This window comes from Amphiura filiformis, chromosome 18 (assembly GCF_039555335.1).
Source record: "Amphiura filiformis chromosome 18, Afil_fr2py, whole genome shotgun sequence".
NCBI lineage: Eukaryota > Metazoa > Echinodermata > Ophiuroidea > Amphilepidida > Amphiuridae > Amphiura > Amphiura filiformis.
This window is the reverse complement of record NC_092645.1, coordinates 54,272,543-54,291,733: the sequence shown is the minus strand read 5'-3', so window position 1 is coordinate 54,291,733 and position 19,191 is coordinate 54,272,543. Positions and strand designations below refer to the sequence as shown.

The window sequence follows — 19,191 nt, the reverse complement described above, 5'->3', positions numbered from 1 at the left end:
TTAAAAAAAAGAAAAAAAAGTTCCAAAGCCTTAATCAAACGAAATTTACAGCTTAAAAAGTAAAAAAAGTAAAAAAAAAAAAAAAAAATCCCGACCTACCTACCTACCCTAAATTTTTTTTTTATGTTACGTCAATCAAACAATTTTTTTTTAGGCCTCATATTAGCACTATTTATACAAACGGGCAATTCCACTTGAAATACCTACACCCCCTATGGAAAACATGTCCTTAATCTCCAACACAGGGGATGTAGATTTCAAATGGAGTCACTCATTTAGGTAACCCAATTTGAAATTCACAATCCCTGTGTGGACGATTATTTTGATTAAGGCTATGTTTGTTTTCTATATGGGGCGTATAGAATTTGACTAGAATAGCCTAAAGTGGTGTGTTACATCAAAAGGTAGTACCCTATGTTCAGCAAACTTGTGCTGATTGAAGTTTGCAAATTAGTAACCCCATGAGAACTACCTGTCGATTGGCCAAAAAGTAGTTTTCATTATCAATCGGCCCAATCAGCAACATTGTTGGAATAATTTCACCATTATTTACAAAGCTCAATTCTGATAGGTGATTAAAGTGAAGATATCATGTAATTGACCAATCTGAGGAAATGTTAGATCGGCAGGGGGTTAAGGAAAAAACATACTTGTTTTTCTCTTGAATTTATTTACATGTTTTCAACACATTACCCAAAAGGTATTATTTGTTGCAACACATCACAAATGAATACCACCTTACAAATAATAATATTTCCAAGTACTATTAAATGTGATGCGATCAAGCAAGATTAGTCGGAATTCGGAAATATTAAATTTTCAGTTTCTTACCGGATAGTAAAAAGAATTTACAAATCTGCATTTTGCAGAAAACCCCATTGAAATTTAACGATCAGTTCTAAAGATATGAGCTAGTAAAGAATTTCAAAAACAACAAAAAACAAAAGGAAATATTTCCTTTGTTTGGCTATATCTCAAAATCAATATTTCCGAGTTCCGACTGATTTTGCTTGATCGCATCATAAATTAGGTTTATGAATCTATAATTAATAAACTTATAGGCATAATTCTACAAGCATGTAATATATAATTATATAGCATTTCATGAACATCAAAAAGAACATGGCAAAATGAACCAGCACCACATATATATAAATCATAATCTGAATTGTTTACAATATTGATAATCTAGTCACTAATTTCACTGAATAGCAAATTATCGGTACAAGGAAGAAATGCATTGTGGGAAGTGCAAGATATCGTCTCTGGTTCAAGCAGCTATGCATTGTGGGATACCATGAAAGGAAGGATTCACCACTTTATCTACTACATAATATTATGCATATCTTGCTTGGTAACAAAAATATCAGTACAAGGAAGAAATGCATAGTGGGAAGTGTAAGATATTGTCTCTGGTTCAAGACAGTGTTGGCACAAGCAGCTATGCATTGTGGGATACCATGAAAGGAAGGATTTGCCACTTTATCAACTTCATAATATTATGTATACCTTGCCTGGTATCAAAAAATATGGGCTCTATGCCATTAAAGTACACTGACCTACCACAACATATGAGGATAACCAAGGGTGTGCAATATCGCGCTAGGCGATAATATCGTGAGAAAATATTACAGCGATGCGATAATTCTCACTGCTACATCGATGACCCTACGATAAATTATAGACTTGACAACTCCCAAATGAAAGCTGAATAAAGTCGCTAATTTAGCAATAAAATTCCAAGTTTGTAGTCAGATTTTAACTTTCTAAATATAATGAATCCATTTCATATTATTTGTATTTATATTACAATTTGTTTTTGTCTTTAGCGCGATGATCGATATTGCGACATGGAAAACCCTGGCGATGCCCACCCTTATAACTGACAATGATTATTTCTCGATAGTGGATAAAGACTGTGCTTGTTTTGCAGTAATGAGTTTCAGTCAAGATGCAAAGTTGATGCACTATGTAGATGACATCACAAGGTATTTCCCACTACCCATCGATTGGACTTTGGACTTGTGTGATCACCAGTGGCAGCACAATGGGGGGGCAAGAATCTTGCCCAAGAATCTTGCCCCCCCAGTAAAAACACAAAATTTCCACTTTTTGCAGCAATTTCGCTCCTGAAATTCACTCCCCATGCTCCCCCCTCCCGACAAAAAAAGTATTCCTGGCTCCGCCACTGGCGATCAAATAGGACCAGGCATTCATCCGCAAAGTGAATCAACTTCTCTTACCTGAAACTTGTGATTGACTTGTACCTGTACACGCAAATTTGAAAGGGGTTTGTGGTTAGGTGGAATTGCTTCAAACCATCTGTGGTGAAATCTGCTTTACAGCAAAAGTGTAAAGTTGTGCCTTTTGTTGTGGTAGGGCAGCAATCTACATTTGTATTCAAAGCTGGAAAAAATGCTTATTACCCGGGAAGATATGCCAAGTTTCACTTCCAGAGAGGGAAATTTCCCATTACCTCTTACATTAGGAAGCAAAAATTCTCTCCAAATTTCAATATTTCCCTCCTAATCCCAAAATTTCCTCCAAATCCCAAAATTTCCCACCAAATCCTAAAAATTCCCTTCAAATCCCAAAATTTCCCTCCAAATCTTAAATTTCCCTGCAAAATCCTAAAAATTCCCTTCAAATCCCAAAATTTCCTTTCAAATACTCAAATTTCCCTCCAAAAAAATCCCATATATTTTCCTCCAAATCCCAAACTTTCCCTGCAAAATCTCAAATATTTCCCATCTAAATCCCAAACTTTCCCTGCAAAATCCCAAACTTTCTCTGCAAAAACATTTCCGTGGAATGGGATTCCTGGATTCCACACATTTTCCAGCCTGAACTTGTTTTACATACGATTGTCTTAAGTACAATATTACACATTTGATGTAGATAGAAAATATTTTTTCTTCCAATTTTTCATTAGTACAAGTAGTTTTTAAAATTGCATTGATCAATAGTTTTAGGTAAAGCATTTGATTTTAGTAAACTTTACACTATATTTATAATATATACATATATATTACTGTACATCATTAATCATTGGCATTCAGGTGTCGTACTTTCTACAGTGGGCTATTCCAGTTGAAATCCATAACCCCTATGGAAAACAAGATCTTAATCTCCCACACAGGGAGTGTAGATTTCAAATGGAGTCGCATATTCAGGTAATCCCATTTCTCCCACACAGGGGGTGTAGATTTCTAATAGGAATCACCAATTCAGGCAACCCCATTTGAAATTCAATTAAGGTCATGTCTTCCATAGGGGGTGTATGGATTTCAACTGGAATAGCCCTATGCCCGTAATAGGTTGGGCATTTTTTTGGAAATGTATATGTTTTTGTTATGCTGTGGAAGAAGACTATAGAAAGAGGCTTTGGAGAACTGCAATCCATCTGCAAGTAATAGTGCTCCTTTGAAGGAGGGAACTAAGATACAACAATTACAATGGCAGAGCATCGCAACCACATCTTGCTGCATTTACTGTAAAAGTAGACATTTTTGCTCTACATTCAAGCCGCTGCTGCTTCCAAGCCGCTGCAATGAAAATAACAACACACAAAAATATATTCCTTTTGTGTATAGGTCAATGTAAGGAAACTTCTGAATCGCAAATTCAAAAACAAGGGAAACAATTCAAAATTGGCAAAACATGACAAATTAATCGCATGAAAATTTACAGTACCAGTGTCATACCATAACAACAAGTCATTCGGTGGGAGAAGAGAAATAAAGCCTAATAAATTGTTCGGTTGGCGTAACATAAGTTTTTTAGGGTAGGCAGAGATATTTGTTATTTACCTGTTTTTGAATACAATACAGGATATCATGAAATGGATAAATTACTGACTTTGTCAATATTTTAAACCTTTTATGAAAGCAGATGATCAGAAACTATTTTGTTCCATTTTAGAGTATCCTCCATAATGTATTAAATTTAAGTGATTTTTTCCTCCCTCAAAATTAATAAAAAAAACAATGGCAGTATATCAAGGGTAGGCTGGGTTACGTCAACCAAACAATTTTTAGGCCTAACACAAAAAAAGAAAACCCAAGAAAACCCAAAAAAAACCACCCCAAATTATACAAAAATATATAAATTGTAAGCACAGACGTATATATCTTATTTTACGTCATTTAGCATATTCTACACTATGCTTTTATGCTGCACACCAAGTAAACGTTACTGTCTAGGCCAAGATGAAAATTGACTTGCTATAAAATTTTTACTCCCGGCAAGTCAGTGACATCAATGCACATTTCACTGTCTCGCCAAGAATAAAAAGTACTGGTTGATGAACAATTATGGTATTACTACTATTGGAGAGACAATAAAATATGCATTGATGCCACTGAATCGTAGAGTATATTACAAGCGCTCATCAACCAATCAAAGAGTACCAATTCCTCCATGTTTGTGTGTCGCTTACGGAGGTCACTTAATATACCACCGGATTATGTCGCTATACACCCGGCAAACTTTGATTCAGAGCGTGTGCTTGATTGCGTTGTGTGTGTAACACGTTGTGCCAAAAATGCGAGAAAAGATTTTCGGGATTTTTGCAAAATGGACTATTTCATTTTGGCATAAACAGTAACGAAGAACGCTTAGTCTTACTGGACGTTTAAGTTTTCTCATACTTTTTCATGATACTGATAGCATTTTGAACTTTTTCACTTTTGTTCTTGGCAATCAATCGGTTGAGAAACATTCAATTTCTTATTGCACTCATTCATGCACACCAAATCAAGCATAAAAGCACTAATCTGGGCCCGCTTTGCGAAACTTACGACAGTCGTAAAAAAGACAAATGGCATGCATGAAATAGACTATTAATCTCATTTTAATACGTACATTGCATGTCCATTGGGCTATTCCATTTAAAATCCACACTACCCCTGTGGAAGATTTTGGAAATATCTTCCACAGGGGGAGTATGAATTTCACATGGAATTAACACATTGGCAGTTCCATTTGAAACTCATTCTCCCTCAGTTGAAGATTCAGGTTGAATCTTTCTCAGAGGGTTTATGAAATTCAAATGCAGCTGCCTAATGTGGCACATTTCATTTGAAATTCATACTCCCCATGCAGCAGAGACATGACCAAAATCTTCCACACGGGTAGGACATGTGACTGTCGTAAGTTTAAAACCAAATTGTGCGAACCGGGCCCTGGCTCTACAAAGCTTCTTGTTGATGAGATCATTCACTCTCTCCACAAGTCTTGGGTTCCCAACCAGTGGGTTGCAACTAGTGATGAACCGATCGGATAAGTCATTTCCAAATCAGTGTAATTTTAGCCTTATTTCATCGGAACTGGGGAAAAAGGCCTTCATTTGCTGATCTGATGAACCGATTAAATATTATCAGGCAAAATCAGTATCTACAATGTGAGCAATTAGCTAACACATTGTATTTTACTGGAAAGTTATATACTTCAAGGTGTTGATCAGAGGTAGGTGATTTTCCTTGGTTTTATCTATTTGCCGTCAGTCAAAATTGATAATCAGTGTAGGACATGTTATATATATTCACCGTAGATGTGACGTAATAATCGGATTAACTACCATAGCAATAGATGAATACAATTTTTGAATAGATCGCCCTGCACTACCAGCAGGTTGCACTCATCACCTATGTCTGTCTGCAACCATAGATTGAATACAGTACCACTCTTTTCAAAGATACTAATCTTACAGGTGCAAGTGATCAGCATGATATGAATATTCTATAGAATTACGATCCAGGTCTTTATCCTTGTTCTTTGACATCTATGGTTCAATGCATAGGTACTGCATGAACGGTGTAGTGCAGGGTGATATATTCAAAATAGTATTCATCTATTGCTATGGTAGTTAATCCAATTAATTACGTCACTTCTACAGCGAATATATGTGTTGTACCAATCTGGACCAGATAGGCTGATTTAGCAAGCGTAATGGTCGGCGATTGGCAGATTCGGATCAAGTGTGGATCGGCTCATCACTATTCGCAACCCCATTTTGTGTCATGAGCTTGCCACACTACCCATGAATAAGGTTGGGGACATGTGACACAACCATGACACAGGGTCACAAGTGGCCCAACTTTCGAGAAATGGGGTCACCAACTTCAAGATAAGTTTGGGAACCCCTACTGTTAACATTATCATATCTGCAATACTAAGTACTGTTATTTTACCTGCTTATAAATTCAATATACCAGAGAAAAAAAAAAAATACTGTCATGTACTGCTTGATTTAAAAAAACTTAATTGTTAAACCAAAAAAGCTCCTCTGGTCAAACTCAGTCACATTTTGAAAGTTGAATTCACAGTTTGATCCTGGTGAGTTTTGTGCTCATTCAGAACAAGTCAATGATACATGCATAAACTGAGCTCAAAAAGAAACTTATAATTTTTTACAACTTGTGAATCACAAGGTCATATCTTAAAATACCTTCAATCAAAATGAACCAAAATTACACACAGGATTACTTTAATACTCTACTCAAAACACATGTCAGTAACCAAGCAGTTCTCCAACTGACACAACAGCAAAATGCACTGTCATGGGACAGCTTCCTGGACTTCCTTCACTTTCACAGCCCAACAATTGGCACCCAGCACAAAAAATCTGAGAGAATGCACACAAGATCCTTGCACAGATGATAAAACGGTGCTGCTTTCTGCTTTTCATACACTTTTTTCATGAAACAGGGCTGGGCTGTGAATGTGGTCCAGGAAGCTGTTCCATGTCAGTGCATTTTGCTGTTGTGTCAGTTGGATAACTGTTTGGTTACTGACATGTGTTAAGAGTAGAGTATTGAAGTAAACATGTGTGTAATTTTGGTAGAATTTGATATTCAGGATTTCAAGATATGACCTTGTGAAAAATTATAAGTTTCTTTTTGAGCTCAGTTTATTACGATACTCAAGGGTGAGAATAAGAGCTTTTCGACTCATAAATTTTGGGGAAAAAGTGAGTACTGGTTCACTTGAATTTAATCAGAACCAGGACTCACTCACTAGGGCTCACTTCTTTTTTTTTAGTAACAGTCAGTATTGAATCCAAAATGGTGTATACCCAATGCCATAGTTTATAATACCCTCCATTTATCAATAATATAGCTCAAATTCTGACCTCAATTTGCAGCGAACCCCTACTTCCTCACCATTTCCTGGGTATCTTAATGTATAGACTGTATGGTGAGAGGCTCTGGTTCAGGACAAAAAGTGTAGCCTGGTATTGTGATTTTAATTCTCAACAGGATATACAGCAGGCAAGTAAACACCAACAGTACCAAAACAAGGCCCGTAGCCAGTTTATTTTCACCCTTGCACACTCTTAGGATTTTTTTGTCATTTATTGGTGTCTTGTAACATACTACAAGCTTGGTGTTTTTGACAAATTATACTAATCACCATGGATACATTGTTTATCACACAGTGAACTGTTGTCAGCATCGTAAAGTTGAGTCATCTAGAACAATGGTATGTGTAGCTGTATACCACCAGTGGCTACTTGTATGTCTTATGTACTTTTCATGTCAATTTGTTCATGTCTGGAATATGCAGTCATTCTCCCATCTAACCACTCCAAAATTGATGCAAGTCATGCCATAGCCTTGTGCTTCTTCATGTGGTGTATGTGTGTCTCCCAGACATTCCTCCATATTGATAATCCTACTACTAACACAGCGACTTAAGTTTTCTGCTATAATGTGACCTAGCAACACCTCTATGACATTGACAACTGTCGCACCACACATGGCAGTTTCTAAAAGACATCCCTTGCATATAAGTAAGGCGGTCTCACACATACACTAGCATGTGCACCCCTACATACATATTTTGCAATTAGTGCTACACACAAGTTAGTGCATTGTAATTTCTGGATCTGCATGGTTCTATACTGCACAAACACTCATCAAGCTCCGGTTATAAACATGCAGGCAAATGTAATTGTATGCAGGTTTGAGCAAAATTTGGCAACGAAACAAAAGTCTATTGTTACGACTGGAGAAGGCGGTGGACGTCTGTTCTTGATGATGATGGCTGATTCTAGTACAAATAGTTGCATTATCTTGAGTGTTGAACACCCTATATTTGGCTACAACAACACAATACTGCAGCTGCATTTGTGGGCTAATGATCAAAGTTGCTTGCGGCAGGACATAGTCACCTTATAGTTGAATAACCACGATGATGCTCCCTCTTACAATAAATGATGGGGTATCGTATTGTACATCATATACACGGACAGAATAGATAAATTTGCATTATATACACAGGTGGGAATATGGAAGTAAGCACAAAGTCCTCACAATCAATCCCCACATAATGGGCTATTCCATCAATCCACACTACCCCTGTGGAAGATTTGCGAAATATCTTCCACAGGGGGAGTATGAATTTTAAATGGAATGAACACATTAGGCAGCTCCATTTGAATTTCATACACCCTCTGAGAGAGATTCAACCTGAATCTAGAGGGAGGGTGAATTTCAAATGGAACTGAAAATGTGTTCATTCCATTTGAATCATACTCCCCTGTGGAAGATATTTCCAAAATCTTCCACAGGGGAGTTGGATTTTAAACGAATGGCCCAATCTGTCCTCATCCTCCTGCTATAATGTTTCATGCAATGACGAGGGTCCACCACTAGTCTCCGGTACAACCAGTGTTCTTGGTGGGGTTTCCACAATAGCTCTTGTAGTGTGTTCATTGCTTGTTCCGAATCCTGCGATAGAGTCTAATGACTCTGCGATGTCTCCACTCACAGTGAAGGCGTCCTTTTTGTGAGATTTGTTTTTCCTTTTTGATGACGATTTGATTGGATGAACCTTTTTGTCGACGATTCTTATCGATCTGATTTTGGCTCTTTGGTACGCTTGGACGATACTCATTCCTAGGTATCTGCACAGGGAAAGAATTGGATGAATTATTATTTACGATATCATTAAGGGCTGGGGTATGAACGTTTGGACAGTATTTATTGTGGGACATTAGAGCATATCAGACATATCGAATTGCATTCTGAATACGAAGAATGTCATTCTGATATCAAATAATTTTGATTTTTGAAATTCGCAATTTAATACACATTTTATGGCAAATCATTAAAATTGATATTTTGATATTTAACAGTACTCAAGTAAACTTTACAAATCTGATGATTTATACTTAAAGTGTATGTAGGTGGGATGAAAAGCCGATGATCAATTGAAAATTTTGACCTTTCGTATTGGAGATATGGATTTTTTTTCCCAAAACACCAAAAAAAAAAAGGTCTTTTGGGAAAAAAATCCATATCTTCAATATGAAAGGTCAAAATTTTCAATTGATCGTCGGCTTTTCCTCACAGCTACATACACTTTAAGAATATATCATTAGATTTATAAAATTTACTTCGAGGACTGTTATATCTACAAAATGTGAAAAATATCAAATTTTAATAATTTGTCATAAAATTTATATTATATCATGAATTTCATAAAATGAAAATTATTTGATATCAGAAAGACATTCTTCGTATTCAGAATGCAATTCGATATGTCTGATGTGCTCTCATGTCCCACAAAAAATGCTGTCGAAACGCTTAAAACGCTCATTCCAGTTCCCTTAATAGACCACAAATTTGGCTGTTCCAGTTGAAATCCATACACCCCCTATGGAAGACACAACCTTCATCTTCCACTCAGGGGGTATAAATTTCAAACACCAGAGTTGCCCGTTCAGGTAACCCCATTTGAAATTCACACTCCCTGTGTGGAAGATTAAGGTCATCTCTTCCATAGGGGGTGTATGGGTTTAAACTGGAATAGACCAATTCTCACAACCATCCAGGGGCCAAATTCATGTACAATACCGTTAAGTGTTATCTTAGATGGGGTGTATCATACATTGAACTGCATAGTCTTGTTGCCATTGTGTGGTACTATACTGTATACCTGTAATCATGACCAAGGCCAATTGACAGATGCATTAACTTAAAAAAAGATTAACAGTCCTAGAACAACGCCAAATATGGATTAAAAGACCTTTGACCTTGGATGTACAACAGCATGTTATGATCTAATGGGAAACTGTGCACATCAACAAACACCATTTCTATCAAAAAGGCAACGTCTGATATAATTTGAAACCACATAAATGACTAGAGTTGGTTCTTCTCTTGGATTTGGACCAAGCTTTAGAATATCGAATGTTGCGTTTTGAAATAAAACAAACCAGAAATTTATCACCCATTGTAAAAGATATGGCACATGTACCGAATACATGTACAAACATTGGCTGACCTTGTGGATTTCCTGGTCCAGCCATGCTAACCACATAAGGAGATTATACGATTAACCTAGTGCAGCTATTGTCATAGCAGGGTATTATTATGTAATACTCCTGATCCATATTTGGCGTTCTCTTGGACTGATTAAGACAGCTCCAGAGGTGTCACAGATTTGTATGAATTTAAGGGGGTACTACACCCCTGTGGTATATTTGTGACTGTTTTTGCATTTTTCTCAAAAAATAATAACACACAGGTAACAAAAGTTATGTATATTATTGGGGCAAGGAATCCAATTACTACACTGAAATTTCAGTGACCCAAGACAAGTGGTTCAGTATATACGATAGGAAACGAGGTACATCCTAGCGGTACCTTATTTCTTATCATAAATAACGAACCGCTTGTCTTGGGTCACTGAAATTCCAGTGTAGTAATTGGATTCCTTGCCCCTATAATCTACATCCATTTTGTTACCACTGTGTTATTCGTTTTTGAGAAAAAATGCAAAAATATACACACATTTATCGAGGGGTGTAGTACCCCCTTAAGAACATCATGTCAGTCTAACTAACTGCATCTCTAGGTGGTTGTGGTCATAGCCTTCATATTTTTTTCCATATCTATAGAGTTACCACCAAAGACAATTTAAAAGTAAACCCTACTTTATTTGACATGTACAAGTCTGGCAGGCTTAAAATACTCATTACTGCATTTTTAAGTTCAACAATGTTTTACTTGTGTACACGCTGAGGATGATAATATATATGAAATATCAGAACCCCTTAGCCAGGTAAGACTGGACAGGTAAAAAAATGCAGGAAATGGTATTTTACAATATTTCTTTTATATTCTCAGTTTTTCAGACAAAAAGTTCAAAACATATTTGGGAAAATTGAAAAAAAAAAAGTTCTACAGTCGGGATTGCTAAGACGGTTGGTCGGACGAGGACAAGCCAACAACTTTTTTTGGCCTAATGCTAGCTTTTAATTGACAAATCCAATGTATATTGAGACTATGATCATACACAGCACATATTTCCTTATTTATTTTTTATTTGATACGTTATATACATCTCAAATCAAGCAAATGGATATTATGCTTTTTGCATTTGAACTTTATTAAGGCCTGTTATCAACTATTTTAAACTGTTGCGATTTGGTAGTTCACAGCATCTTGCGAATGGTAGTGAGCTTTGGCAAAATTGCATTGATCAATTCATAGCGAGCTTGTAGAAAAATTCAAATATCACAGGTACACTTTTGTAGGTCCTGTGGTTCTTGAGTTATGTTGTAAAGAGGGCTGAAACAACAACACTTTTGGTAAAACATACATAACTCATTAACAACAATAAATCAAGCAAGTTTTCAAAGTATATGATTTGTAGAATGAACTTTTGCAAAACATCAAAGTGTTGTTTTTCAATAATATATTGATTTAGACAATGAAAATTGATTTTTTTTGGCTGCTTTGACCAACAGTACCGCATTTACCCTTAAACCAGTGATACTTACTTGAAACATGCCATTTCCAATAGTACGCACCCCCCTATGCTTATGATATTAGCCGTATTTGATGGGAATTCTTGATACACATAATATGCCACAGTGGGACCGGCTGCCATCATCCCAAGACAGAAAAATGTCAGGAAAACTTGCTGTAACTGAAAGCCTTTACATATGAGAAGAGGTCCGTCTTTGAGATGATACTGTAGACCAAGATCAGATAAAAGATAATAAAATCACAATTATTAGTAAAAATTTCTTGGTACTATTAGTTCTGATCAACTTATTTTCTTGCCACATTTGCACAAAATGTATTTGCAAATCAAGTAAGTTACATGATCTGGGGGTCCATTTCACTAAACTTTTCACCATTCGTAACTTTACAAAGGGTCCCTGTAGTACATCCCTATTAGTTACTTACGAAGGGTACCATTCGTAAGTTAGTCCAGTGAAATGGAACTTATGACTCGTCGTAAGTTACAAACGATTTCGAGACTTACAAAGCTTTGTAAAGTTTAGTGACATGGACCCCAGATTCACTCAGACCAAAGTTGAAATAGTACTTAATACACTTTGTGATGTTGATGCCTGCATGTGGGTTTCTGACAAAATTAACCACATATTTGGTCATTTTAGCCTCCAAAGTGCACATATTTGTTGCACTTTGCACAAATGTATTCCACTTCTGCACCATATTTCATCAGTTTAGCTTCAATATGGCAAACTTTTCGTGCGCTTCACACACATTTGTACCATAAACTTATTCTGTCACCAAAAGATGCTGGATTCACTATACTTCAAGATATTTTTTCCAACACCATCCACCCAATGTCAAAAAGAAATCGATGTCACTGACGCACACAGAAAAGGTCATTCCGGTGCCATGAAATTTATTTCACAAGAAGCAACATTTGGTATCCAATTATAATGAATTTGAACTTACTCTAGATTTGCACACTTTACACCGCAGAGCCTCAGGATCGTCCATCACCTGGAACAAAAAATAAAAGACCAGGAAAGAACAATTACTGACGTGCACCAAATACAAGTCAGGCAGTAATAACAAATTAGTTTGATCTTTCGATCGACCATCGATGCTTGGTCGATCCTTATTATTATTTATGAAATCAATTCATTGACTATTGTTAAATGTGATAACATATGAAACTTTGCCTGTATTGATATTGATCAATATAAATTTAGCATTAATTCTGATTAATTTATAGTTGTCAGATCATTACTAACAAGCATCGAAGTAGCATCGACGCCTCGACAGTCAATCCAAAGATTGAACAAATTTGATACTGGCGCCTTACCCTGTCATAGGCTAATGCCCACATCATACTAGGCAATTGCAAAGGTGTTTGTCTGCCACTTCATCGAAAAAGCGACTGCCGCTAGTTCCCAAGCATCAAATCGCCACCAATTATTGACTTCAGGGTCTTAGCTGGGATTTGACAAGTGCCTGTCATTTTCACAAAACTTCCCTGTCCACAATCTGAAAACAGATCTCTGCACATTCTGGGGTTCAGTCAAGTCAAATAGTAACTGCTGTAGCCTTCATTTATTAGTTCGGTCTTGTTTTGAGTTCACAGAACTTATTCAAGCATTCTTTTCAGTATTGAGCATCTACCAGAGGCATTATCTTTTCTGTCCCAGGGGCAAAATGGGCTATTCCATTTAAAATCCACACTACCGTTGTGGAAGATATTTTCCACAGGGGGAGTATGAATTTCAAATAGAATGAGCACATTAGGCAGCTCCATTCAAATTTCATACACCTTCTGCGAAAGATTCAACCTGAATCTTCCCTGAGGAGGTGAGTTTCAAATGGAGCTACCTAATGTGTTCATTCCATTTGAAATTCATACTCCCCCTGTGAAAGGTATTTCCAAAATCTTCTACAGGGGTAGTGTGGATTTTAAATGGAATAGCCCATTATGTGGGGATTGATTGTGAGGCCTTTGTGCTTACTTCCATATTCCCACCTGTGTATATAATGCAAATTTATCTATTCTGTCCGTACAACTGAATGGTACCTGTGTTTGATCCCCAGCAATTTTTTTATGACCACTTACAAGGGCGGTTTGTCGTCATGCTTGCAGCGCAACCACGATAAACATTGTTATTGATGTCACTACCAAACTTGAGGTGAACCAAAGAATACATGACTGTTTCAGCGCAACACGTGACATACGAGGCTGGCGAAGATACAGGGCTGACAGCCCCATTCAAAATACACGGTTAGCAATTACAAATGGAAAATTAACATACTTGCAGTGTGGTACACGGTCGCATTACCCAGCGGTTTTAGAGTAAGATGATTTTGCTTTGACACCACATAACAAATTTAGAATTGTTTATGAAGATTTCATGATTATGTGTTAATCCAATGGCGACCTCAAAATTGGCGATATCGCTTCCATCACCGCCTGGACTGTTTTACCTTGACTGGTCACCTGTATCAATAGGGCTATTCATTTAAAATCCACACTATCCCTGTGGAAGATTTGGGAAATATCTTCCACAGTGGGAGCATGAATTTGAAATGGAATGAACATATAAAGGTAGCTCTGTTTGAAACTCAAACTCTCTCTCTCTCTGTGTGGAAGGTTCAGGTTGAATCCTTCTCAGAGGGTGTATGAAATTCAAATGGAGCTGCCTCTTGTGTTCATTCCATTTGAGATTCATACTCCCCCCATGGAAGATATTTCCAAATTCTTCCATAGCGATAGTGTGGATCTTAAATGAAATAGCATATTGTACCATGTCATGACTTAGGCCTAAATAAAATTGTTTGATTGGCGTAACTAAAAAAAGTTCCAATGCCTTTATCGAATGCAAATTTACAGCTTTAAAAGTATTTAAAAAAAATCCGACCTACCTACCCTATTTTTTTTTATGTAACGCCTTATCATCTTACCTCAAGCAACCATCTTCTTAAGCACTCATGGTGTACACCGCCTACATCGCCTTTACACTGACATGGTTCTATGATTGGCCCTGCATCTGTACGTTCCATATCGTAGCATATCCAGCACTCCAATTCTGTTGAAATGAATAGTTGCATCATGAGTATGGTCCCGCCCATTTTGCATCATGAGTATAGTCCCGCCATTTTGCATCATGAGTATAGTCCATACATTTTGCATCATGAGTATAGTCCATTCATTTTGCATCATGAGTATAGTCCCCCATTTTGCATCATGAGTATAGTCCCGCCCATTTTGCATCATGAGTATAGTCCATACCATTTTGCATCATGAGTATAGTCCGCTCATTTTGCATCATGAGTATAGTCCCGCCCATTTTGCATCATGAGTATAGTCCCGCCCATTTTTTTAGGTGAAAATGTAACAAAATTAGGGGGTGGGGGTGGGACTATATAAATCCAATGCATTTTTAAATCATTCATAGACTTTGACATGAAAACAAATTAGAACTTTGCCTATTGTAGACAATAAATGTTGGTTTTTTTTTGTCAACCATGAATGATCCTAGCATTTAGCTTTAGGTCAAGGGACACTACAAATCTGAATAAAAATGGGGGTGGAACTTTGCTCAAAGGTGGGATTATACTCGCATCAGTATGGTATTTGCCGTAGAAGTGACGTAATAATCGGAATAACTACCATAGCAATATATGAATACCATTTTTGAATATATCGCCCTGCACTACAAGCATGCTGCACTGATCACCTTTGTAAGTCTGCAATCATAGATTGAATACAATACCGCTCTTTTCAAAGATACTAATCTTGCAGGTGCGTGTGATCAGCACGATCCTACAGAATTACGATCCATGTCTTTATTTGTTCTTTGACATATATGGCTCAATGCATAGGTACCGCGTGAATGTCGTAGTGCAGGGCGATATATTCAAAATTGTATTCATCTAATGCTACGGTAGTTAATACGATTAATTACGCTGTTGTGTCAGTTGGACAACTGCTTGGTTTCTGACACATGTTTCGAGTAGAGTATTGAAGTAATCCTGTGTGTAATTTTTGTTCATTTTTATGGACAGGCTTTCAAGATATGACTTTGTGAAAAATTATAAGTTTCTTTTTGAGCCCAGTTTATAATGAAACAGAAACATTGGTTCAGAAATCTTATCACATTTTGTCATTAATATTCTAATTGGTATCACTCTCTTACCCTTTCCAGGTTTCTGTGCATTATCGGTTGACTGATATGACGGAGGCTGACGTTTCCTGCAGCCGAGTAGCGAATCCTTCTCTTTCTGTTGCTCCTCGTCGGTAGTTTGTCGTAATAACTTGGTGGGATTTAGTATCCAAAGGGTTTCAGGACTGTAATATGAGCATGAGGGACAACACAGATAAAAAAATGTCAATTTTATTACAGCAAGTTTCAATCTTGTTACCAAGGTTACAGTAAGTTTCAATAGTTGTTCTCAGCTATAACAACTTTGAGAAATATTCTGTTCTTTTTTAACAATAATTGAAAAGAAAGAATAAATAAAAATAAATAATAATAATAATAATAATAATAAAACTTGAGAAAAGTCCAACCTTTCTAGATACACACAGCATAGCAGAAAATCATATCTTCATATCAGGGTTGCAGGATCACCTCATTTCATCAAATGACACACCCATTGCTTTGTACAGGTTCCCTTTGTTTTCAATTTGAGAATCGACTGGCTAAACATGGGTCGAAAGTCACCATATTTTGCAAGATCTGGATGTGCCCTGTTCATTGAGGTACATTTTGTCACCATCAACACATGTTACACAACACAGCAAATCAGTAGTACTTGCAGAAAATTGAAATGGAAGAAATGCATTGTGGGACATGTAAAATATCTTCTCTGCATTCCCTGATATTTCCCCGACAAATTTTCATGAGGAATATTTCGAATTTAGCGATTGCCTCTACCTTTTAGGCGACAAAAAATCTCCAAAATTCAAAATAGATTTCGGCTTGTAAAACAGGGGTTCTTTTTTGTCGCCTTACCTCTTACTATTTTGTTGCTCGTAAAATTTTAATTAGATTCAGGCTAAGATAACATCAGCAATTGCCTACCTTTGAGACTTGGGTGGGTTTTGAATTCATGTATTCAATTGCCTACCTTTGAGACTTCCAGAGGACACACGGGAACCATACGGCAACACCAAGCTCAACCATTCTGAACAAGACGTCATAGATGTTTCGCTTCAAGATTGGAATGCTGTATGAAATGGTGGAAACAAGAAAAAGGTTAAAGGTCGCTATTGGGAAGCTATCTTCAGTAAATAACATGGACTCTATCGTTCTCCCCTCTGTTAAGCGATATTTTGATTAATCAAAAATAATTTTTTTTTTAAACTGGAAACTCAATTATTATTACATTGTGTAAACTTTGTGATCGAAGTAAGGATAATATTTGATTTTATCAAAATAACCGATTCTTATTCCAAGCAAATGGATTTTTTAAGCAATGGTTTCAACTGATAAGTGGTTTTTAAAATAGTTGCATATTTACAGGTGATTATTAGCTGAAACTATAACCAGAATAACAAGTGAAACAACTGTTAAACACATCTTTCACCACTTAAAATGCACAGCAATGTTAAATAGTGGACTTCCATGCAACAAATGATGCTCAACCTATTACAGTCACGCGATGTTCAATACATCAAAAATAATTGATTAATTGACACCGATTGTTTTTAACAATCGCTCAAGCCTACCCTATTCGCTGTAGAAGTGATGATGTAGCAGGAGTAACTATCACAGAGCAATATGTTAAAAATTTAACATATCGCACTGCACTAGTACGTTCACATGGTACCTCTGCATTGAACCATATCATGCTGATCACTCGCACCTGTATGATTAGTATCTTTGAAAAGAGCGGCATTGTATTCAATCTATGATTGCAGACATACACATGTGATGAATGCAACCTGCTTGCAGTGCAGGTGATATATTCAAAAATTGTTCCATTTAAAATCCCCACTACCCCTGTGGAAGATTTTGGAAATATCCACCACAGGGGAGTATGTTTTTCAAATGTAATTGGTCAGGGTTAATCATTTTGAAACCCATACTCCCTGTATTATGGCTTTACCTATATCTTCCACAACTGGAGTAAGCATTTCGAATGGAAGTTACCCAATTGTCTATTCAATTTGAAACTCTTACTCCCCCTGTGGAAGACTTTACCTAAATCTTCCACAGGGGTAGTGTGGATTTTAAATGGAATAGCCCATCATACTTACTCATCTTTCCATTTTGGTGCTGTTACGCTGAGCATAAGAAAGAAAGCCGTACATATCTGCAGAGCTCCTTGGAACACTAAACCAAACCGTGATAAGTGCAGGGTCCGGAAGTCAAAGGTCATACTGGCATCTGCAAATGCACCTTTAACCTGGTGAGGAAAATCAAAATCAAAATTAGGCTGTCAGTAACAGGGCTGCCGCTAGAAGGGGGGGGGGGTATGTGGGGGTGACACCCCCAATACACTTTTTTGTTGGCAAAAATTGAACTGTTGTCGTCAAAACCATGCGACTATTGGCAAATGTAGTCAAATGTGATTGTTGGCAAATTGCAAGAGTCATATAAAATATTAATGTGTTACGAAATTGTGCTGTTGTTACGTACATAGACCTATCGTTAATGTTATAGTAGTTACTAGTTAAAAAAAGTAGTCATCAAAAGTTGACTCCTACCCCCCCCTTTTAGATTCTTGAGCATCATCCTGGCTAAAAAAAATTTGGGTCTACAAATTACAAAAAATTTCCGTCAGCAAAACATGCTGTACACCCCCGAACCATATTGGTCTAGCCCCTGGCTGGTAAGCAGCATTAAAGATCCATTCAGTGATCCCAGCGAAAGTGTAAAAAAAAAAAATCAAAATTGTTTATAAATTGCTTAAAAGTGAAGGATAAGTCATTCAAATTATCATTTGGTATTTTTTTAATGAAAAATTTGGCAAAAAACAAAGAAAACAGCAGTATTGACAAAGTTCAAGTCCCATTCATATACATGTAGCTAATTTATATACTGCCAGTATATAAATTACAGATTCATGTAAATTCCTTATTTTTGTCTTAAATTCAGGGCTTTCGGCTGAACCACTAGCATGTTATGTTAACACATTTATGACAATGGCAAAGGTATCAAAATCTGAATTTGGATGATTTTTACGATTGTCCGGATGAGCAAATCACTGAATGGGCCTTTAATTGATCTTGTACGCTGGTGTGTTGCGTACACGTAACACAACAGCGTCACATGTCTTTGTACTGTTTACCCTGATTACTCGTTATCCATAACTCTTGTCGTCTATCACACAGTAGAGGACAGTAAAAACAAAAATTCCAATAGTTTATTTTCTATGTACCAGACTCTAGCCCTGTTTATCAGGCCAGCCTGTGTAGTTCAGTGGTTAGAGCGTTCACCCG

General features: G+C 36.8%; 1 protein-coding gene across 1 annotated transcript in view; it reads right to left on the bottom strand.

Moving 5' to 3' along the window:
- Positions 1–8,588: 8,588 nt before the first annotated feature.
- The window catches only part of LOC140138815 (uncharacterized), a 42,891-nt gene continuing 32,288 nt past the window's right edge, over positions 8,589–19,191 (bottom strand). The window contains exons 7-13 of the mRNA XM_072160587.1: positions 18,007–18,155; positions 16,875–16,973; positions 15,941–16,092; positions 14,706–14,830; positions 12,726–12,773; positions 11,792–11,985; positions 8,589–8,908 (exon numbers count right to left, since the gene is read on the bottom strand). Coding sequence (XP_072016688.1) covers positions 8,620–8,908; positions 11,792–11,985; positions 12,726–12,773; positions 14,706–14,830; positions 15,941–16,092; positions 16,875–16,973; positions 18,007–18,155 — 1,056 coding nt within the window. The 3' untranslated portion in view covers positions 8,589–8,619. The remainder of the gene's footprint in view (positions 8,909–11,791; positions 11,986–12,725; positions 12,774–14,705; positions 14,831–15,940; positions 16,093–16,874; positions 16,974–18,006; positions 18,156–19,191) is intronic.